The sequence below is a fragment of the Cimex lectularius genome, unplaced genomic scaffold (genome assembly GCF_000648675.2).
Source record: "Cimex lectularius strain Harlan isolate CLEC.00 unplaced genomic scaffold, Clec_2.1 scaffold27, whole genome shotgun sequence".
NCBI classification, from domain to species: Eukaryota; Metazoa; Arthropoda; class Insecta; order Hemiptera; family Cimicidae; genus Cimex; species Cimex lectularius.
The window spans coordinates 2,273,206-2,298,007 of NW_019392670.1; the positions used below are offsets into that span (position 1 = coordinate 2,273,206).

A 24,802-nucleotide genomic window follows, 5' to 3' on the forward strand; every position below is an offset into this window, starting at 1 on the left:
TAACCTTTGTTTCTTGCTTAAAAAATATTTTATTCTACTTTCCTAAGTCCTTCTTTCAAAAATTATGCTTCTATAAATAAATGAGATAATATACAATAAGTTTCAAACACCAAAACTTGTTTCACTTAAAATAGGTGAACAAATTGTATTCAAAAAATTATAATTTGGATTTGTTTTAAGCACCCTTTAAAGCCCTTAAATACGATTTGTTATATGAATTTTTAAAAAATAAATAAACATATTTTAGAATTGATTTGCCGGGTTTTTTCGATTTCACGTTTTTTCAGTTAAAATTCATAAATTCTCTGAATTTTATCCAATTTGAACGTCATTGTAATCGTTGGATAGCTGAATTTCCTTTCATTTAGCACACGTCATCATGTCAAGGTTTAGTTGGTTATTTTACATCTCTTTAAGTGAAAAACGACGATGAAATCATCAAAAACCCTAAGCCTTTTATTTGATATCTCTGGTTGTGATTTATTTAACAAGACCGGGTTTGTGGCATTATGTGAAGTTTAGAAGCTTCCAAAGCGTTGTAAAGTTGGTTGTAAATCAGTGAAAGCGTTTAAAGTTATCACTGTTTTTTGTGATTTTCTACAAAAATTGGATATGAGAGAGAGGAAAGCGAAACATTTAGGAGAAAAAAATTTTGATTTTTCCCAAAAATTTGTATTCAGTGGTTCTTGAAGGTGTAAAAAAAGGAATAACAACGTTTTCGCTCGAAAAAATAATTTAACCTACTATGCTCCGTCGTTCTGTACACTTCAATTGGTAGCTTATGAAATGAAGATCTGCTAGTTCTGATTACATATAAAATTACATTAGATACGGATAGTGGATGTCACAAAAATTATTATAAACTAATTTACTACGTCACAAGTCACAAATTATGCATTTCAATATCTACGATGCCTATCCTATAATAAGTTTAGGTACAAATTCACTAATTTCTTGGTCCGCTTGACCAATTAATATATTACAATTAATTAAGGTTTTTAGTCGAGATAAAAAAGTGAATGGCACGAGCGGGATTCGAACCCACGATCTTCGGCTTGATACGCCTCTGCTCCACCACTTGACCTATCGTGACTTTCGATCCACTCCCTCAAGTGGTAGAGGAGCGGCGTATCTAGCCGAAGATCGTGGGTTCGAATCCCGCTCGTGCCATTGACTTTTTTATCTCGACTAAAAACCTTAATTAATTGTAATATATTAATTGGTCAAGCGGTCCACGAAATTAGTGAATTTAATGATTTAAAATGAAGTATATTTCACTAAANGTCAGTGCCCGAGTGGATCGAGGTCACGATATCTCAAGTGGTAGAGCAGCGGCGTATCAAGCCGAAGATCGTGGGTTCGATCCCGCTCGTGCCATTGACTTTTTTATCTCAACTAAAAACCTTAATTAATTGTTTAGGTAAAAGTTCATTAAAAGACGATTGCAGAACAATTAAACCTAGGACGAGTTGGGGCCAAAAGGACGCTAGTTCCTAGGATTGCTGACTGCACACTGCAAACTCCGAAACATCTCGAATCAGCAGAACCAGGCCTGTACAAAATTTGCCAGGAAGAAGAAACAACGGAACATTTCCTCTGTTATGAGAATCTCTCGGGAGAGGAAAATCGAAATAAGATCAAAGCGAAAATTAACAGATAAACTATTTCATTAAACAAATCTTGCACTTGTTAGAATAGTAGGACTTCTGAGTGGACATTACAGCTTCTAGAGGCACACATAAAGAAACAAGCCTAAGCGGTGTTAAGTTCAAAGGCCTCCCGGTAGAGGAAAAAGCCAATACAAACATAACAACGATTTGGGAACTTATAAAAGAGCTCAAGGACAATGATGGAGATTGCACTATAGACCAATATTGGTCGCGGTGCGCAAGATCGTAGAGGCTGACTCCTCCCTCACAGCTTAAACAACAACCTCTTGACACGGCTTCGATTCAGACTGTCTCCATCCAAAAACACTAAATTCCATATTTGACTCTACGATAAGGAAAATACTAATTATTTATTGTAATATAATGTATTGAAATTTTTAACATTTAGCATTTTATAGTTCATTTATTCTTCTTAACCTAATAACCATTAATTCAATGCATTCGGATTGACCGAGCTTCTGAGGTCCCTTGTGTCAACAAAAATCTGTGAAAACTGTCTTAGCTGGCATGGAGTTGACGGTTCATGAAACGGTCTTGGCACGCCTAAGAATAAGACATTACTAATCCTTTTAAAAAGACTCACAGTAAGTTGTTTTCCATCGATCCGGATTTCGAGCTTTTAGCTCATTATCAGGTTGTAGAACTCCTTCAACCTGATGAAGAGCTGAAAGCTCGAAATCCGGATCATTGGAAAACAACTTACTGTGAGTAAGAACTATATTTTTAAAAGGATTGAACATCGCACTCACTCCACCATTCATCATTTTTAAGACATTGCCATGTACTAGGCTTTGCCTCATGGCAAGGGAACCTCCTCTCTTAATCGCCAAAGATGTCAAAAACGACTAACAGTCAAGCACATCCTTAAATATTTTCAATTCGAGATGGAGAAGAATAAACGCAGAATATCTGGCAATCTAAAAGTCTAGGTGATAATCTGTAGATAATCGTAGAATAGAGAAACTCTTAAACTTCCTAAGGCAAATTTTAATATAATATCAATAAAAATCAATAAAATTGTAAGTAATATTTAAGAAAAATTTAAAGAAAAAGGTGAATAATTGTACAGATTCATTCCCGAAGTGAAAATATGAAGTTTGGCACAGTCAGATTCATCCCCAAGTGCGGTTAATCAATTCCTTCCCACGAGTCTTGGGTCCCTGGACTTTCGGGGCATAGAGGCAACAAACAGGTTGACATGTTTGCCAAAAAGGGAGCCAACATGGACTCTATGGGCCCAGAACCGTACTGCGGCCTAGCAGCTTGTCACAAAAGAGGATAGATACATCTTAAAATGGATCCTTAATGAGTCCCAAACCTGATGAAACAATACCACAGGTATGAGGCACGCAAGAGTTTGATACAAGGACTATCCGCAAAACTTGCAAAAGAATTACTGGAAGGCAACCGCAACCGAACCAGAATTCTGGTTGGACTCCTGCCACTTAAGAAAGCACATGCACCGGATAGGAGGACAGACAGAAGAAACACTGTGCAGATACTGCCAGGAAGAGGAGGAGACCGCAGAACACATTTTATGTTTCTGTGAAGGCCAGGTTCTTGCAACTAGAATAAGAAAAACCACAAGCAAGACGCTACACCAAGGAATCGATTGCAAAGCTGTGGAGGCTGGTCAATAGCCTGAAGCTGGCCAGTGAGTTATAAATAACAGAGGAGCACTACAGATCTATTCAGGTCGAGGTACAGTAGGCCTTGTGGCCGCCTCTCTTATCCCTTCCCACGAAAGCTGATACTTAGTGAACTTAATTCCTCAAATGTGAACTTGCTAACGACCTCGGATATAACGAGCTGTAGAAGAGCAATTTATGATAAAAGAAGATCAATCCTACCGGCTATGCTTGCTAATATCATGAATGTTTAGACAAGTGGAGAGTGACAACTTTGAACGGTGACGATTTCCTGCTCGAAAATAATAGGGAAAAATATTGTTATCTTCTGTGTGGAAAAATGTGTTATCTATATCTGGCAGTACTGGCTAGGACAGACACGATTTATATCGATGGTACGTTTAAATGTTCTCCAAACATTTTCTACCCGCTAGTGGCCATACAAGGCTTGAAAAATGATCCCTGCTTTAGTGTTTTCCCTGCTACCGAACAAACGTCAGGAAACATACGCCCTGCTTTTTGAAAGTGTTACTGCCCTCTGAATTGATTTTATCATTTCACTTCATTTAAGTACAATCATTATTGCATTTATTATATTCATCATATAAATATGTTGTTTTTCATTCAGCAAACCCAGGGACTTAAAAATGTACTTAAACGTTGGGAATGAATCTGTACCTCTCAAACTTGGATGTTAGGAAAGTTGGGGATGAATCTGGCGCTTGAAAATTTAAATTCAAATTAGCATTTTTACATTTTTTAATTAACCTTTTCTTTAAAGCAATAAAAAAACTTAGGAGATGATAGGTAAAGTAAAATTCCTGTATATATGAAATAATTGGGCCCTTAACAAAATAATACGAAAATTAAATGCAATTAAAATTTAAAATTATATAATATAAAAGATTTAAAAAAATGATTCAACTATTATAAAATTTAAAAAATAATATAAAATTATTGGCCTCCAAAAAAACGATATGAAAAGTATTATTGTAACTTTTTTCTGTCAAATTAACCCTTTCTAATTTCAAAGTAAAAGAAGGCATGAAATAGACGCATGTAAAATAAAAATCCTGCATTTGACCAAAAAGTTAAATACAAAATAAAATAACTATTTTATATTTAAAAAATTCTCAAATCAATAGACCATTTGTTTTAATATTTTATTTAATATCACTACCATAAATAAAAAAGAATAATTTATTTTTATTCGTATATATAAAGGATTTTACTTTACATGCTTATATTTTACACTATCTGTACAGTTTTTGCTTAAAAAGAAATAATAAATTTGAAATTAAAAAGGAGTAATTTTAAGGTTAAAAAAGTTAATTTGAAATGAAAACGTTAATATTAAATTTAAAAGGATTAATTTGAATTAAAAAAGGTCAATTTGACATGAAAAAGTTAATTTGAAATTAAAAAGTGTTAATCTGAAATTAAAACGGGTTAATTTGAATTATAAAAGGGTTAATGTAAAGTTTAAAAAGGTTCATTTAAAATGAAAACCATTTACTTGAAGATAAAAAGGGTAAATATGAAATTTAAAAAAAGTTAATTTTATAATAAAAAATGGCTAATTTGAAAAGAGAAAAGAGTTAATTTAATGTTAAATGTCAGAAATGGTTAATTTACAATGAAGAAAAGAATAAGTCTGAAATTAAAAAGAATAATTCTTTATTTTTATATTTAATAGTTTATAACTTATAATTTAATTGTAATTAATTTTCATGTTGTCTTATAAGATCCCGTTTATGTCATATTTAAAAAAGATCATCTCCTCAGTTTTTTATTCCTTAAAAGAAAGAGTTATGTAACGTGGAAAAAGCTTTGTTCCATGTTCCATGCCTTTCTGGATGATATGCGACAATTCTCTACGTTAAGTTAAAATTAAAATTTCTAAGTCAAAACGGTGAAATTTTTTTGTCAATTTAAGATTCCCTTGATTCTTAACTCCCATTTTTTCTATGGAATTATGAAATTTGGACAATGATTTAAGTACAAGCAACACAGTGTTCAATATCAAGTTGTTTGACGATCCCAATAACAATAATACTTTTTTTAAAATGAAACTTTCAATGTTTTGAATAAACCTCATCATTAACGTTTGCTTTAGAAAAGGTAAAAAGTTGTCACAGTGTGGCCTGTAATGATTTTTCGCCTGGATTTTTCACAAAGAACGTTCTCAGGCTAATACCCAAAAGCACTACCTCATACCCAATGGTACAACCATCCGAGGGGCGAGCTGGGGGGGGGGGAATCCGCTTTCCTTTGAACTTTACCTTAACAGGATTTTTCGAAGGACAAAATTTTCATACCATTGATAAAAAGAGTTAGGTGGAAAGCTTGTATTTTCGTTCTCTCCTTCTCTTTTTCTTTCATTTTTCTTCTCCCATGAGTAGGAAGAATCTGCGCCTTTGTTCCGCTGTTTCTTCTTTGTCCTGGCAATGTGGCTCATCGAACATACCTTGACCAATTTATCGTTGCCCCTTCTGCCCTGTATGCCTTGGTAAACTGCGGTATATCCTTGAAGACCTCTCTAAACCGCACTTATCAAAAGGTTAAAGGTTCAAAGGAGTCGGTTTTTGTTTTTTACCATACGCCTAAGCTTTGTTAAGGGATCAAGTGTCTTTTAGACCTTGGTTTTTCCTCTTCCTGGAGAAATCACCTGTGTTGACTTTGAGGACGTGTTCCTCTCTATTTTCTTCTTCCTGGCAATATCAGCACAGACTTGTTTCTGCGGGCTTAACTTGAACATAGAAAAGTCTAGTTTGGATACTTCATTCCTTAAGTCCTATCTTTCAGTTTATATTTAAAAATCACCCTATTTTCTCCCGTACCACTATCAAGAACATTGGGATTGTCCTTGATCAAACCTTGTCTTGTGAACTAGGAAACCTAACACACCTTAGATTTAGTCCTCCATTAGTTACTGCGATGATCCTTGAACCTTTTGCATGTTTTTGTCCTGGCAAGCATTCCAACCGAATTAGCCCATTGTCTGATGGATCTAAGTCTTTGACGATTAGTTATGCCGCAAAAGGGTTCGGGTTGACAGCCTTGATGTAATACCAAACAGCTAAGACGTTTCTACCGATGAGGTGGTCCTTTAGTGCTGCCTGGCTGTCCGAGAAGATGTCTATCCTTTTATTGTACCCAGCCTTTCGCTATACTTGTGGCCGAGTGCTCAAATAGCACAATCTCCTCCTGAAAGTGGCATTGCAGGCATAATCTTGCCAAATATTTTCACAGCAAAAGAGTCAGCTTGTTCACTACAACATGGACATTTATTGCCAATGTGTTTCAAATAAAGAGGAAAAAAGGGGGATTTTCACGTCCAATCGTTGTCTCACAAGTGTCAAAAACGTTTGAACGAGTGTTGTCGAGCGTGACATGCTAGGAGGGCAAGGGCGTCGGAGTGAACTGAGGTGCACGGGAGCCAAACCATCACGTGTTTTGTCACAGCTCACGTCCTTACCTCACAGCCGTTAAATAAACCACAGCCACCAGAGAGATAAATCCCTTTTTATAAAGAAACTTGTTTATTTCGCACTGGGAAATATTCCCCTTTAAAAGGAACAACATGGTATAATGAAATTCATAGTTCTTTTACAACATAGATCGATACATTAACTGAAGCATTAATAAAGGAAAAAAGAGATACCCATGGAATATTATTTGGAGGACAAGACAAGATTTTTGTAGACTGAGAAACACTTCTCATAATGAAAAATATGGCCCTAGAGCATGTGGAAAATATCCGATGCCTTGGATGTTCAATTCATAGAAAACATTGCTGGCCAGTGTAAAAGAATGCATAATCTATTGAAATTTTTGAATAATTTTAGACTGGTCTCTATGAGAAACTTTCTCTTATTCTAATTTACTAAAAAATTACTCCAGACACTATTTTATATGCCCATTCGCAATTTATTTTTAATCGTAAAAAAAGCTTTTTGGCATTACCGCAGGAGTTATCCAAGGGGGAGTCTTTTATCTAATACTCTTTTCTAAGTGGCAGATTTTGTTATACATAAACCATGGTGTGAGCGGTCTTTATGTGGACGACCATACATAATTCTCTCGGTCTTTTATGCAGACGGTGCAGTAATCCTAGACAACACTATAATAAATTTACAAATAAAGCTAAAAGGACATCGGTGGTTACAACGGTTTGGGCGTTGACACGGCGCTCATCGCTGTAAGGTAAAGGTCCCGGGTTCGAATCCAGCGGCCCTGCATTTGAATATACTTACAAATGGGCTTTTTTTTTCAAAAACACCGACACCCCCAGTGTACATATAACCACGACGTTGAAATACCCTCGTAAAATAAATAAATATGTAATAATGTCTTTTTTATAGCTTACTGAGGATTAAACGAAGTAGAGGTCGATGCCAATAAAACTAAACTTACCGCATTTAGAAAAAATGGCTCATTGTAGAAAAACATAAAATTATTCGATGATAAAAATAAGTTAGAATTAAATATTTTATCTAAAGTATTACAGTCTAAGCTATGGAACTGCATAATAGAGAATCTGTGTTTGAAGAAAACTTCTTTTAGTTCCAGCACTATTTATTTTGGTTTCCTAAAAAAACTAAATTTATATTTTTTTATTTAAATGGCTGAGGATGACTGAAAAGCAGTTGAAAAGCTTTCTATGAAATCAAAATAAACAGTACTGGAACTAAAAGAAGTTTTCTTCAAACACAGATTCTCTAAGTTGGAATTATCCATAAATCCATTACATTTCGTGGTCCGGTTGACCAAAAACATCTTTCAATAAATTAATCTTTATGTAAGGTATTGTTTGAGATAAAAAAAGTCAGTGTCACGAAGGGGATTCGAACCCACAACCTTCGGCTAAATACGCCGCTGCTCTCCCACTTGAGCTATCGTGACTTATCCGAATGGATCGAGGTCACCGTAGGTCAAGTGGTAGAGCAGCGGCGTATTTAGCCGAAGGTCGTGGGTTCGAATCCCGCTCGTGACAATGACTTTTTTATCTCAACCAAGTCACGATAGCCGACTTCGATCCACTCGCACATCAACTTCCCATCTCAACCCAACCTTTCGAATTTTTCCTCCTTTTTGCCGTCCATAAATCCATATATCCATAAAATTATTTATCTAAGATTTAACTTTACCAGCGCAATGTTTATTGATGGATCAAGCAAAATCTGCTGTTATGAAGGTTAGAAAAGACGTCTTCTTTAATAAGCGTGAATGTAAGGGGTGTATAATGTAAATAATGGTGTATAAAGTACAAACTAGAAACTGTATTTATTAGCGAGATTGAACTACATTCAACTGTATGGTGAATGTTGTGATAATCTATAATTACCTTAATCTCTTACTCTTTAGGAAACGCTTCAAATGTTCTTTCTTTTATTTTCTTTTTAAAGTATATAATGAAAAAAATCCCACGAACAGTTACATGTTACTTATCAGTAGATATTGCCAGATTCTGCCTATGTAAAAGTTCCGCCCGGACCCTGTTTTCATCTAAATACTAAACGCTGATAGAGTTCGGAGTCGATTTATAGGCACATATAAATATATCAAGGGGGGACGTTCGGTCAAAGTGAATTATGGGCATGGGCTGACTCGGAATGGGATCATCACTTCGCCATTTGTCAGCGGTCACGTTTCACCCGGTTGAATACAAAACAGACAAAACAACAGGTTGCAGCGAAAGATTCTCTTTGTATGATCTCTAGGCCGATGGGGGAAAAAAATGACCGCGCTAAACGGATTCGCCTAATTCTGTTAGAATTTTTCCAGCTCGTTTTGTTTTTATCCCTGGGTCCGTTGAACGTGACGCGAGGGAAAAAGCTTGGAAAAAACAACATTCGATTAACCCAAAACAGACATTTTTGTACGTTATACGGTTAATTTGAGTCAAGAGATGGGTGACGTCAAAACGGATAACCGACGGACATGCGCTGTCTGTTCGTTAACGGTTAATGTACATTTTAATATGTGATATTAGATTATTCTATGAGCTATTGACGAATGTGATAACAGCAAAACTGAGACAACTAAAAGGTGTTCTCAACCCTGCTGCAATCGTTATAGGGTTCACACGGGTCATTGTTTGATGTCCTTTGGTGTGAATGTTTGACTTTCTCGACAAATGATACGACCGTGAGGTATTTCTTAGGAACCTGGTTGGTCACGTACTTGATTTATTCCTTAACAATTTCAATTTTTTTGTCTTCGAAAAAAAATCGATCTTTAGCAGCCAGCCTTCCACCCCTCCTAAATACCATAATCTTCGATTTACTTAGATTAACCGATAAATTCCATTGAAGACAGTAGGATTCCAAAAGTTTTATATTCCTTCGGAGACTGGCTGCGTTGTCGGCGATGAGAACAATATCGTCAGCGTACATTAGAACTTTAATTAACGTATGACCGATTCTGATACCAGAATCTAAAGCAGCTGGCAGGACATCTAAAAATAATGAGAACAGAAGTGGACTCAGCACACAGCCTTGCCTTACCCCCGATTTCACATGAAACCACTCCGAAATACCTTCTTTTCCACGTACTGCAGACTGAGAACCTGAATATAGGTACCTTATCACGTTTATGAATTTGGTTGATACATCAATATTAAAAAGTTTTAAAACAAGCGCTTTTCTGTCCACTCGATCAAACGCTGCCCGAAAACTACAAAGAAACAGTATGTCTTCTTACCTCTTTCAAGGAAACGGAGTTTAATAATATTAATCAACACAAAGAGATTGTCAACAGTACAATAGATCAGCTGATGAACAAACTGGACGAATATATTATTACTAAGAGATAAAAGCAAATGCCTATGCAACTACGCCGTGGTATACTACAGAAAAATTTCAGTTTATTCTGTTCCTAAGATTTAACAGGTCTAATGTGCCAGGGTGTTGATTTTCTTATTTTAGCGGGCATTCATTGGTGTCATACCCGGTCAAAGGTTTTATTTGTGTCCAGTGTACTTGACTGCTTTTCGTTCCAAAGCACTATGTAGTTTCTGGCGACATGTGCAAATAGAAATGTGTACTGTGTTTATAATTTTTTTTCTTTCCTTTTTTTAAGTTGATCTTGCAATGGGAAACATAGCATAGTAACATGCCCTTTTTACTTTGGTATTTGGAAAATATGTAATTTGGTCGTTACCGATCATTCTGTCTTCCTATCCTCGATTTTTTGGTCTGTCAAAGACCCTGAAAATTGTGAATGCAGAAACGCGACTGAAAGACCCGGCGAGGATGGGCAGACCAAATGAAAGATCTCACAGGATGGAAAACAATTGGATAATGTTAGTCTTCCTGGATGAAGCAGGAGCATGAAGACGGACACAGTCTTAAAAAGAAATACTGCATACCAGCAGATGATTGTCAAGTGGATTTTACAGTTTTCGATATTCTATAAAATTCAGAATGAGGAATACAACTTTGAAGTTTAGCCATCTTGAAATCCGATATTTGGTTTTGACCAACTGAAAAGCTGGAAAAGATTTTTTGTTCGTCAGTTTGAAGTAGATGTTGATTCCATCCTGTCCATGTTTATGTCTAAATTTAGCCCTCTGTTTTTATTGAGGCAATTGTTCCAACATTAATGGCTAAAAACTGGTTGAATATCATTAAAATCGAACATGATCGACTTTGAATTGTAAAACGCATTGGGATAAGATAAAATAGATCCTTTATCAACTACCGATCAAGGATAACGTCTAAACTTTGTTAAGTCTCAAATCTACACCCGGCAAACATTTAAGGCGGGATCTAAAACGCTTTGATGTCATTCAAAACAGGAAAACGTCTCAGTCTCGTAATTACCACCCCTAACGACGTCATTAAGGCAGAAACTAATGAACCCTCCCGCTCGGGCTTCAAACAAAACCTCTAACCGCTTTACGAACCGGTTACAAGATAAATTTTGGGAAGAAAGATACTCGGACACATTTTACACAAGTTAAAACACGTCTGGTGATATAACATAAAATGCGCTCGTCTGGTAGACCCGCAGGATCGTGGGTTCGATTCCCACCGTCGTCTCTAGAATTTCCGAGCTCCCTCGCCAAAAAAAAATCATTGACATTAACTGACTTAGTAAATAAGGGAACAGGATGGTATGGTGATAAGGATACTAGGAAGCGGGGTTTGTTCTCCCCAGGCACTGTAGCCTTCTGGCTTATTGTATCTTGCTAGTTACTTAGTTCAGTGCCATAGACTCAATCTTTCTCCTTAGAAGTATCAGGTCATTGACTGTCACTGCTACTATTTCATTTCCTAAGTTTTTTTTGTATATTAGGTTAAATCTCCATTGAGCTGTTGTTTCACATTCGAAGGTGATATGAGTGGCTGTTTCTTCCTCCTCATGAGATCATCATTGTATATACCATGTTTCTCAGCTGCCAGTGACCGGCTAGTAGTGAGTGTAGCTCTCTCCAATTGCAGCAGTGATTTTGCAATTCTTGATGAAGGTTGTTTCATCATAAGTTTTCTATGTCTAGCACCCCCAGTGATTATCCATTTCTCCTTTTGTTTTGTTTGGATCCATTCTGCGATGGAGGATTCTATATTTGTTTTCGTTATCCCAAGTATAGTTTCGAGGACTAAGTATGGTCTTGCAGATCCTCCTCTGGCCAGTCTGTCTTCTTTCTCGTTACCCAAATTTCCTCATCAGTTGTTGAGTTGTTGTTTGAATGCATTCGCTATATTTGATGTGATTCTTTTACATGCTAATGCTTTAATGGCTGCTTGGCTATCAGATCTTATGAGGATTTTTTTTGCCAGTGTAAACTCTTTTAAGATTTTCCAGGGTACAAGCTTGATGGCATTAATTTCTCCTTGAAAGACCGAAGTGTACTTCCCTAATGAGCTTGATTGCTCATGTTTTGGGCCTGTACAGAAAAAGCCGGATCCGGTTCCTTCATTTGTTTTGGAGCCATCTGTATACCATACCTACATGGATGTAAAATATGGGAAACATCGAGAGAAAAAAATATTTATCAAGATAGTGATAAAGATTTATTTATTTAGGCATTCTGTAATTCACGGAAACCTGTTCAAAATCAATTTTTTAAAGTATAAAAATATTTGTACTGTTGTTCAAGTATTTTTTTATCCTTCGTATTAATTAGAAATATTTCAACTAAAGAAGGGAGACTACAACACAAGGGATCCCAAATTTTAATGAAACTTTTTTGGTTGATAAAAGTTCGAAAAATATGAGACTAATAAAAAAAAATTTTAAGCAAATTTAAGCAATTTTTATCTTTTTTGTGTATCTATTTCATACTTTTATCTCTAAAGCGAACCTTTTAAGAAGTTTGTTCAGCAAGAATCAAAGTTTACATTCGTTTTTGCACCTTGAAAAAGCCATGAATACAATTTTTTTTCTATTCAAATATTTGCCTTCCAAATGGCCTCAGGTTTTTGTCCAAAATCATAAAAATAATGATAACATTTTCATCATTTCCACCACTTCACGGAGCTTTGGTTATTGTTGATTTCATACTTATTTTCCTCAATTTTATTAGAATAAACCAAAGGTTATTCATATAGGATGAAAGATGAGGTATTCAGCTTTACAACGGTTGTAATACCATTGAATTTTGATAAAATCCAGAGAAGTTATGGAATTTTAAATGGAAAATCGGACTTGCGAGAGAAAAAAGAAACAAAAATTAACTCGACCAATCCAGCCCTAAAATCTCTATTTCTTGCTTTACTATAAAATTTCGTATTTAAATAATAATAATAATTAAATGGTGCTTAACACAAATTCTAATTGCTTTATTTAAAAAAAAATTCGCCTATTTTATTGATGTTTTTTTGGTTATTGTAACATTTTATATTTTTTTTTTTTAGGGAAAAAGTACTTTCAGGTAGTCACTCCCTGTGACTATAACTATAGGTCTGATGATGACCATCGTAGTCTAGATTGCTTCACCGATGGCTCACTCATTAAGGATAAGGGAAGTGGTGCTGGAATACACATACCTAAATTAGGGATCAGCATCTCCTATCCTCTTGGTAATAACACCTCGGTCTTTCAGGCAGAGGTCTGGGCCATTAATGTCTGCTGTAGAACACTGATGGATAACAAGATTAAGGGAAAAGATATTAAAATTTTTTCCGACAGTCAGGCCAGTCTAAAATCATTACAAAAAGAACTATCAACATCTAGACTGGTAGAGGAAACCGTTGAACTCATTAATAGGACTATCACCAGGTATGAGAATAGGGTAACCCTCGTATGGATACCTGCTCATAAGGGGCACTATGGCAATGAGGAGGCGGACAGCCTGGCCAAGGAAGGTTCAAATACTGAGTTCGTCGGACCACAACCGGTATTACCCCACTCTTTAAGCACAGCAAAAGAGAGTATAGGTAGCTGGGGCATGAAACAATTCCTAAAGGAATGGAATATGTCCCCAGGATGCAGACAATCGAAGGAGTTTCTGAAGGAAATCAAACCTAAAGAATCGAAATGGCTATTCTCTAACTCTAGGAGGGGAATAAGGAGGCTGATAGGTATCCTAACGGGCCATTGCCCCTTGAGAAGACACCTCTTCATAATGGGTACTCTACCAGACCCCTTCTGCCGCTTCTGCGAAACAAAAGAAGAAACGGCCCGACACTACCTCGCAGAATGCGATAGGTATGCTAGGGAAAGATTTAATACTTTCGAAGGAGAGGACATAACCAAAACACTCCCCAGGATAAAATGGTCCACAATCCTGGGGTTTGTGAATAGGTCCAATAGGTTTATACAGGACTCGTGAGCCGACCAGGTCCCGGACTTGCTAGGGATGGGGTACGGGCCTACTCAGGCTTTTAACCCCTCGGGTCCTGGTCGCCCGCCCTGTGTAATATGTAATATATAAATAAAAACATTTTATATACATAATTTAAAGCTATTCTAAATATTATTTTCTTATCCTAGATCAAAAAAGAATCTACTGATATATAATAACCTTGAAATATATGCACAACAACGGTAGAAACCCATATTTAAAAAATAATTACTTAATAAAACATTTTTTCCGGTTCCTAGGGACCTTCGGGAAGAAAGCTCGGATACATGACTAATTTCTTTCGACCTAGTATCACCAAAAAAAGTTCATTTAAAATAACTAATCCATTGTCCATAGCTTTTTAAGTGTTAGATGCATCGACCAGTTTTTTTACTCAGGAATAATCTGGACCACGTTATGGTCTTGTTGAACAAGTAAATTCAATTTTTATTGAAGCTTTCGACCTATTTTAAGGTCATATCGGGGCAAAATAATCATAAATATGTCTGCAAAATTTACATAATTAAGTTTTTAATAATTTGAAATCGTCTATTAAAAACGAAAAATAAATATAGCCTCCTCTTGTTAGAATAATCTCCAGAACAATAAAGACATTGAAGACATAACACTTAAAAAACGTTGATTTTTCATACATACAAAATTTTAAAAAACATTATATTCTGGGCATAATTCTATCTTGACTAGACTGTGACAACCAACCTCAGGATTGTGGTGGTGGAGACTGGGATAGAAGCAGAACTGCAAGGACAGACCCGTAGCTTGTTACATTTTTTCCTACTATTGGGATGATGCAAAAATAACGCAGGTTTTTGATGTAGAAACTAGGGTCTCTGGAATTTGTTGAGATGCTAATGTTTAAAAAAAGTGGTAATCTTTAGGGGAAAGATCCGGTGAGCATGGTTGATAAGGTAAAGCCTAGTATAACCCAACTTATGAAGTCGTGCCAGAGTTCGTTGTGCGACGTGCGGTCGTGCGCTGTCGTGAAGGAGGATAGGCCACTTCCGATTGATTAATGCTGGCCATCGCAGTTTTCGATCCATCTCATTACTTTCATTACAGTACTGTTCAACAGTGATGGTTTCACCCAGAAGCTGTAATGAATGAGTCCAGCAGATGATCACCAGACAGTGACCTTAATTTTTTTGGACGTAAGCTTGGCTTTGGGAAGAGCCCTGGTTTTTCACTCTTATCCAGCGACTTCTAGAACGCTATTGTCGTATAATATCCAGTTTTCGTCACACTTTCCTACGCGACTGAGAAATGGATCATTTTTGTGCGGAAAGCATTGAACAGATTTCATACCTGTGATCCTTCTGGTAGTCGTTCAGCTTATAGCGGTCCGGTGGAAACACCGACGCTAGGCGCTCTTCGTATGAAATGTGTAAAAGGGAACATAAAAAAGACCATCCCTAAAAAACGTCACTTCAGTGTAGCACAATCGTTTGTCCTGTTTTGTTGTGTATTAAGAAGCTCGTCTACACCCAAGGTATCGATGTTGCAACATCATCCCAAAATTTGTCCTCATGTTCGTTTTTGTATAACAATTTGTAAACACTATATAATAATAGATGTTAAGACTCGTCAACCCGACGAGGTCTCACTAATCAGTACTTGAACACCGTCACCGTCATCGACAACGACAACAGCAAGGGTACTCGCAGCATTAGCCTGATTCTCGCCTTCTCAACACAGCCGACTTGGCTAAAAACGCCAACTGCTGCACTCGGTGAATTGCTTTCACTCGAGTCCCTTCAGCCACTGCGGAGTCAACCGACTCACGACCCCCGGACTTCAGCCAACGGTTCACTCGGTCACGGACCACCACTACCAACGACACACACACACGGTCCCGGTCTCGATCCATCTTCTCGACGCTCCGAAACAACCCCGGTCCTTTTCAGGGCCACCAAATACACCGGCATCTTGGGAGTAGACGAGTTTCTTAATACACAACCAAACAGGACAAACGATTGTGCTAGACTGAAGTGACTGACCTTTTTTAAGCATAGTCTTTTTTTATTTTTCCTTTTACACACTTCATGCGAAGAGCGCTTAGCGTCGATGTTTCCACCGGTCTGTTATAAGCTCATGCGGAACCCACTTGGCGAGCTTTTTTGTTTTCCCAATAGCTTCCAGATGGCGAACGACTATGGACTGGTGAACACCAAGTTCTTCCGCCATTTCTTGAGTAGTTTTTGTTGTCGGGTCAGTTTCAACTATAGCCTTTAACTGGTCGTTGTCAACAGCAGAAGAACGGCCACCAGCTTTTATGGTCGTGAGGTCTTAATCTCCATTAAGAACATTTTTGAAACCAACGCTGCACTGTGGATTGATTTATGGTTCCCTGCCCCCAAATGTCATTAAAGTTTCGAGCAGTTTGCCCAAGTTTAAATTCATGGAAATAAATTTGCCGAAAATTGCTCTTAGACAACATTTTGTTTAAGGCACTGAACAGACTAAATTAAATGTGTTTAACAAAAGGATTGTAAAAGAAAGAAAGCGAGATAAATAGGCTTTAAAATGATGCGTATCCCTTGGATTAATTTTGTTTACACAATTGGTATTAAAACTGAACCAACCGTTCCAAGCTTTGCACCCTCGTAAAATGGTAAGGCCGGCGTCACACTAGAGGGAATGCGACGGAGGTTTTCGTGACGGAAAATTCGCCTAACCCGAACAAGCCACATTTACAGCGAAAATTAACCGAATGGCTACAACGACTGTTTGGATATGCAGTTGATAACGTGGCTCGGTTGATCTTGTACGGTACAATGAAAAAACTTTTCGGTTTGTGTATTTACAATACAATGGAGAAACAAAAGAGAAAGAGAGAACTTTGGATTCATGTTGATGAAAGGGCCTGTTCTGAACGTCCACAATAAATTGGTCCAAGTCCATCCTAGAACAGCTTCACTTGCAGTTTGCCTGTCCCACTGCCTACTTCTTCCGTTCTACGCTTGTCCGTCGTCAGTGTGACGCACCCCATCCACTTTGCACACTTTGATCTGTTTAGAGGGAACGCAGCTGAACATTTCGCCGACGGACGCTGGTGCCCCAACGGAGCTCCACGGAGATATTACGCCGGAAATTTCCGTTCAGCCTGTCCCTGGCTGTATATTGAATGTAAGCTTGTGCAGCGGAAATTTCCGTCGCATTCCGTCTAGTGTGGCGCCGGCCAAGAGTAAAATTTTTCCCGACGGAGGGTATCCCAACCTTTCCATTGTGAAACACCAATGTCTGTACATATCGCACGTGTACTGGTTTCGGGATCACGATTAACGGAATGCAAAATTTCCTCATCTACTGATTGATTGTCTTCCCTCGTTCTTCGAGTGAAAAAACCAGTTTCCCTCAGCCTCTGATGAAATCGTTGTAAGGTGCGACCTGCTGGAACGTCTCGATGTGGAAAACGAGTTTGGTATTTTCTCCCTGCAGCTGTAGCATTACCGTAAATGAAATGCATATCAGCAAGATGTTCTATAGGAAACAAAGACACATTTTAAATTACCAACCTGAGGACGTTGTCAGCTGATAACATAAAAAGCAAACTGACTGAATCGAACTATAAAGAACTGACACGAAACTCAAGAGCCAGACGGATTCCTGGAAAATTTAGCGTCCACCCTTCATCGACACCAGTTTTTTCAACAAAATTCAAAAGTTTTGGGCCTTCCAGAAGGGCAATCCAAAAAAGTGGGTATCCCGCTGGAAGCTAATTGAATGAAGAACTTTTGAGGGAATTTGCAAAGCTCCAGTGGTTTGTAGCTATTAACAGTTATCAATCCAAAAATTTTAAACAATTCCCAATTTCAACATTTTTGTTTTTTATGAACTTTTGTGGTGACTTTTTTTTACAAATTCTGCAATTTAAATAGGTTTTCTTACAGCAAATTTAACGTTCTTTCAAGTGGCACAAACCAGATTTTCTACAGTCAGCAATTCTGAAGTTTATAATAAATTTAGTGGACCTAAGACGAAAAAAGAAAAACCCAAAACTTATTTACCGTTGACATTTGAACAGGAGTTTATAGGAAGTTTTTTGTTGCAAATGGTGAGTAGAAACACCTCCTGATATTTTCGAGACTTATCGCCAGTCAACCAGTATACCCTGATGTCTAGAGTGTAGCTTAGTGGGAGTGAAGGGTGTCGGTAAAGCCCCTTATCTTGGGAAGGTGAAACAAGGGGCAAGATTTTAAATTAAAATAATATTTAAAGATAATTGGAATTATGCATATTACAAGACTCAATCTCTCTTGAGAAAATTTCGAAACCAATTTTTTTTAAAAATGCTTTTGCATCCGCTGGAGCCTTTTAAAACGCGATAAGTATATATTAGCTACGTGTGTTGCAGGCCATCGTCTTCCATGTCTCTCGGGCTTTCGATGCAGTACAAAAACATGATATCTGCGAACGCATCCCCGGGCCAGGAAGAAATCAACGCCGTCCAACCGAGATCTCAATACAGCCAGCCTTCACCGCCTAAAAGTTCACGAGACGAAAACGAGGACGGTAAGCGTTAAAAGGAATGTGTTTTAACTTTTTGTAACCTTAAGAAAATTAACGAAAAATATTTAATTTCTCTCGTGATAATAGGTGAGAAAATATTATACCGAGCTTTCTGGCGAATGAGCCTAAAAACAAACTTTGTTTCTTGGTAAAAAAAATTTTTAACCTACTTTGCTACCTTCACAAATTAGGTGCTTGTAAAGGTAAATCAGATAATATACAATAAATTGCAAATCAAAACTTGCTTCAAGTAAAGTAGGCCGAAAAGAAATTATTTAAAAAATATAATTTAGTTTGTTTTAAGCACCCTTTAAAGCCCTCAAATACGAATTGTTGTAGGAATAAAAAAATAAACATATTTTGGACTTGATTTGCCGGGGGATAATTTTTTTTCGATGTCACGTTTTCGAGTTAAAAATTCATAACTCTTCCGGACTTTATCCAAATTGAAAATTTTAGCAATCTGGTCCGCTTCACCAATTAATATCTTTCAATCAATTAAGGTTTTTAGTTGAGATAAAAAAGTCAGTGTCACGAGCGAGATTCGAACCCATGATCTTCGGCTAGATAGGCCTCTGCTCTATCACTTGACCTATCGTGACCTTCGATCAACTCCCTCAAGTGGTAGAGTAGCGGCGTATATAGCCGAAGGTCGTGGGTTCGAATCCCGCTCGTGACACTGACTTTTTTATCTCAACTAAAAACCTTAATTAGTTTTAGCAATCGTTTAAAAGCTGTCTATCTCCTCTTTCATTTAATGTCAGAAATGGTTTAGATTTTGTGCCATTGTAAGTAAATTTTCTGATGATGTCCATCCTGATTTCATCGAACTCCATAATAAGATGATGGGTTGGAAGTCTTTTCTAAAATACGCAAGTCTGTTGCGGAAAAGACTATATCCAAAACATAATCTCATTATATGTAAGAAAAACTGGAATAAAATCAACAAAAACTCCCCAAGCGTTTTATTTTATGTCTTTGGTTCTGATTTATTTACCCAAACCATGTCTGTGGCATTAAATGTAATTTATAGGGTTCTTAATAGCGTAAAATTTCCTGAAGATCAGTGGAGTAAGTTATCATTACATTTTAAGGTTTTCAACCAAAATCGTAGATTTTCTAGAAAGAAGGAGAAAAATTTGAAAAAAAATATATTTTGGATTTTCTTAAAATCGTGTATTCAGGTTTTTGTTATGCAAAAAATGAATATATACTTTGTCGCTTGCGAAAAAATATTTTAGCCTATTTTGCTGTGATTGCTGGATCACAAATTTTACATTGCAATAATAAAAATACTGCGGACTGATGAACCTATAATTTGGTCGTTTTTCGGCCATTCTGGTCCGTCTGTCGTCGCTTGTTTTGTACGTATACGTACTTCATTAATATTAACTTAGCCTGGAAGATGTGTTTAAATTATGCGATCTCTGGAAGTATGTGGGCTGATGAACGTGTAGTTTGGTCGTTTTTCAACCATTCTGGTCCGTCTATCCTCGCTTGTTTTGTACGTACTTCGTTAATATTAACTTAGCCTGAAAGCTGTGTTTTTTTAAGTGTCTGATTTAAATAACCGTATATTTGATTTGTTCGACAGAAGACACCATTGACGTTACGAACGAGGAACCTCCTGCGACGGGGACGTACAGCATGAGCGCTTCAGCCCCTCCGCTTCCGCCTGAGTACGTTTTTTACCCGACGATGCCCGAAACGGTCTACGAAGTCGCTGCAAGGCTTCTTCTCATGGGGGTGAAATGGGCTAAAAACTTACCTTCATTCGCATCTCTGCCGTTTAGAGATCAGGTGGGTAGTTTTCCATAATACGAACAATCGAACCATTTTTATTGAATATACTTTGGCATGACCCCCAGGTTATACTTTTGGAGGAATGCTGGGCAGAATTGTTCCTATTGAACGCGATACACTGGTGTCTTCCTCTGGAGACGTGCAAGCTTTTCAGCGTGCCCGAACACGTGATGGCCGCCCCCTCAGGAAAGGAAGGCCTCGTCGCCCACGAAGTTCGCGCCCTCAACGATGCTTTACAGAAATTTAAGGCCATCAGGGTGGACGCCGGTGAATTCGCCTGCCTCAAAGCAATTGTCCTTTTCAAATCAGGTTAGTCCCATCATGAAATACGTAGTAAAATAGAAATAAATGTTAAAATGGTTAAATTCACCTTTCGGTACATTCCGAACTCCAATAGTAACCCCGGTCAAGGTACATTCTGTTTGTATCCTGCTGGATCCAGAACTCAGGTTCAAAGCAAGAGATTTAACCCCAAAAATCAAGTCCATGCGATGAAAAATGTGCTCAATTCAAAATAATTTAGCAGTCGTCATTAGCTGTCATGTACGACTCCCTAAGACTAATCATGTCAAATCGCTGCGCAGTTCAAAGCAGTGATTTCTAAAACCTCGAGATTCTGAATTGCAATTCCAAATTAAATAAATGGGACATTCAAAACGGTCACCCCCAGGTCCCAGCACATAGGGTAGGATGGTTAGGATACTAATGGTATTTGATGTCCCCTAAGCACTGCATCCTTGTGGCTTATTGAACTTTTTCTTTTTCCTTCGTTCAGTTTTTTTAAGAAATAAAAGGTTATTGACTGTTATTTGGTGGTTTTCCCTGGTTCTTATTGACACTCAGGTTATGTCTCTATTGAGACATTAGTTCACATTCGAAGTTATGTGTATATATGGGTAGCTGTTCCTTCCTTATCATGGTATAATCTATAATCTATTCCCCTGAGTTTTACCCTGTCTAGCTGTGGCAATATGTTTACTAGTATGACGAGGGTTCTTCATCAATGAATTCACTAGATCTTGTGTCTCTTGAGTCCGTTTCTTCTTTTGTATTTTTGAAAATTTTTTCTGAGATGAAGGAATCTGTTTGATGTTGTTATCCCAATTAAATGTTCTGGGCCTATATATAGTCTTGCAGATTCCCCCCTGCTCAGTTTGTCTGCTTTTAATTAACCAAAATACCTCTGTACCCTGGCACCCAAGATTAGGATAGTACAAATTTCCACGTTTTGGAGCTTTTAGGTGTATTCGTCTATCGCTTTAGATGTGATAATTTTACGTGTTAGTGCTTTGTTTTTCTTTCATTTATTGGCAGTGTAACTTGTAAGCATGGGGAGCGCATTCAGCTTGAAAGACTGAGGTGTACTCTAATGAGTTTGATTGCTCACACATGATGATAGAAAACGACCTTTCGATATAAAAAGGAGGAACCGAATGCAGACTGACTTACAGGTATCTTTGTAGATTGATCTCCGCCTTCCTGGGAGAAGGGTTAAAGGCTGACGCTATATTAGGTATGGATATTGCTGTATGTTTTTATATAGCCATGTGGCATCATTCAAATTACTTCCAATCGACGGGACCTTTAATTAAAGTAACTTTATGAAAAAGAGCTGTTAAACATCAGTAGAACAGGACTTTGAGATCATAGGTGGCGGAGGATGTGCTAGGCCATATAAGGGAGAGATAAAATCAATCATAGACTCCTCCATGTCGGAATGGAAGAACAAAATGAGAAATGGACGAATCTTCACTAAAACTGGCAAACTCATCGGTACAGACAGGATAAAAATCAGGAGAGTGATAGGATTAAATGCCTACTACTGGCTACTGGCATCTGAGAAAACGACTACACAACATGGGTGTTTTCAGAAAACCCATGCTTTCTAGTATTCCCTTTTCATCACCATCATCAAGGCTGTTGTTAATTGTATGAGGATCAGATGGATAGCAAGTGCGCGGAGTGTCTTATGTCCTTAATGAAACATAAGTTTGATGTGTGTAAGTCTGGTCTATTTTTATCGATTCATACCTAATTTCCGTAAAGTCGCCTAGCCTTGTACTTATTATTGCAAAAAGTTACAGTGAAATCTGTAGCTTGATCTCCGCGTTCCTGAACAGGCAATGGCCTTCCTAGTTCACATGACATAAAGAGGCGAAATTATCCATAAAACTAACATCAAAAGAGGGTACTGGGAGCTCTTAAAACTCCCAAGACTGAAATGGGTAGAGATTCCATTTTCCAAAAAGGTGATTTTGTTTTGAAATCATCCTAGACCAACAGCTTTCATGAAAACAGCGTCTAAACAAAACACAAAGAACCAAGATTGCCTGATGAAGAAGCTCTGTCTTCAAAGCTTGTAATTAAGCCAATGACCCTATGGCAAGTACTTCTACATGACCCTGCAGGCGATCGAGCTTCTAAATAGAACTATGAAGATAAGTATATACCTTCCTACACTATAGAAGCTAGAGCTGCTAGGACAGCTATCTACTTGCTAGGCCTTGAACAGAGCTTGAAATGTGTCTGGAGTTGCACGGGATCTTGGTGGGAGTCAGTAACAATAATATCTCGGGTTCTTGGCACTCAGGGCTTCAACTGTGGCACATGGGCAACGAGCAGACAATCTGGCCAAGAGTGGAATGGATCTTTAATGAGTCCAAATCCTGTTGGTCACAATTCACAGAAGAATTCATGGATAGCATAACGAAACTCGTATTCTGGTATATATCCAGTCTCCTGATTGGACAAATTCACTTAAAAAAGAAAATACTGCATTGGAGTACTGGCAGAAGAACAATTGTGCAGATTTTGCCAAGAAGAAGAATCACGGTACACTGTGCTGCTGTGAAGGTCCATCCCGTAGGTTTTTGCTTTTAGGTGAGGAAAAACCACAAGCAGTCTGCCACACAAAATAAAAAATATCAGTCAGACTATGGGCTAAAGCTGACTAGTGAGCAATATAGTAGAGGGCACTCGACCTCTTTAGGCCGAGGTATAACAGTCAACATCAGCATTAGAGTTACCATCGACTAAAGGGGAAAGAAAATTTATCCTGATTTGACCCGTTACTTAAATGGCGTTGTTCCATTTCTCTTATAATTATATTATGAAAAATAATAACTTATTAAATAAATTTTTAATTTCTTTCCACTTACAGAAACCAGAGGACTGAAGGACCCGATGCAGGTTGAGAATTTCCAAGACCAAGCTCAAGTGATGTTGTGCCAACACTCGCGTACCAACCACCCGGACCAAGGGCAGAGATTCGGCCGGCTCCTCCTCATGTTACCACTCCTCAAAGTCGTACCGACGAATCGGATCGAGGACATTTTTTTCCAACCGACCATCGGCAACACGCCCATGGAAAAAGTCCTCTGCGACATGTACAAAGGTTAAAACTGACACCGGGCGAAACGACCTACTTCCGGCAGAAGCGCTGATAATCCGCTTGGCTAATTTCCTTTTTTTTCTAAATCATAAGCTATAAAATATGTAAGGGTAATCCCAAAAGGCTAAATAATAATTAAATAATAATAATCAATTAAGAAATGACTATTACAATAATAGCGATTTGAAACTCATTCTCTTGATAAATGTTTAGAGCCTTTAAAGATTCTTTTGGTAAAATATACCACATATTGGAACCATGTTTTATATCATTGATATACACATGGATTGGAATACATTGTAAACTTTTTTTGTCATCGTTGTTATTCGTGTTCTTTCATTTTATTATAATGTACAATGGCTTAAGATATGTATGTACATGTATACATATAATACGTTAATTTGAGTGCCATAGTATGTCGATGTCTTTATAAGCAATGTTATTTGTTTAAATTGTAGCGACATTATAAATATCTATTTGTATCGCGAAAAAATAAACAAAATATATAAATTCTGGAAGCGTAAAAGGTTAATAAAAATTCATACAACCTGGGTTTCGAATCCCCCTCGTGACACTAGCTTTTTTATCTCAATTAATACTTTATATAAAAAGTATAATCAATTGAAACAAATAAAAATATAAAGAAAATGTTTCATGTAAAAAAATCCCTTTAACACCGGGTATACATTTCCACCTCTGGAATGAATCACATCCGTTAAGCCAGAAACACCGATGCTACGCCATGCGACGCTACCCGACGCAAATCATACCTCCGATTTTCCATAAGGTTGCATTACCCCCGTGCACACCTACCCGATGCTATGCCACGCTAACCTACACTCTGCGATCCCCACTGTCCAGATTTTTGTCGATTGGCATCGAGTACAGTCGAAGACAAAAGAACCGGACACTCATATTTTTATTCAAACTACATGTATTATTGTCGCTATTTTAATTACAACATACTTATTTTAATATAAACCAAATTAAC

General features: G+C 37.4%; 1 protein-coding gene across 3 annotated transcripts in view; it reads left to right on the forward strand.

Moving 5' to 3' along the window:
• The window catches only part of LOC106667147 (photoreceptor-specific nuclear receptor-like), a 97,059-nt gene extending 72,766 nt beyond the window's left edge, over window positions 1-24,293 (forward strand). For 2 of the 3 annotated variants that reach the window (XM_024225266.1, XM_024225268.1), the window contains 4 exons: window positions 18,448-18,620; window positions 20,212-20,417; window positions 20,486-20,729; window positions 23,581-24,293. In XM_024225266.1, the coding sequence (XP_024081034.1) occupies window positions 18,448-18,620; window positions 20,212-20,417; window positions 20,486-20,729; window positions 23,581-23,819 (862 nt within the window). In that variant the 3' untranslated portion in view covers window positions 23,820-24,293. The remainder of the gene's footprint in view (window positions 1-18,447; window positions 18,621-20,211; window positions 20,418-20,485; window positions 20,730-23,580) is intronic. The other variant, XM_024225267.1, reaches the window with a different exon arrangement.
• The last annotated feature ends 509 nt before the right edge of the window (window positions 24,294-24,802 follow it).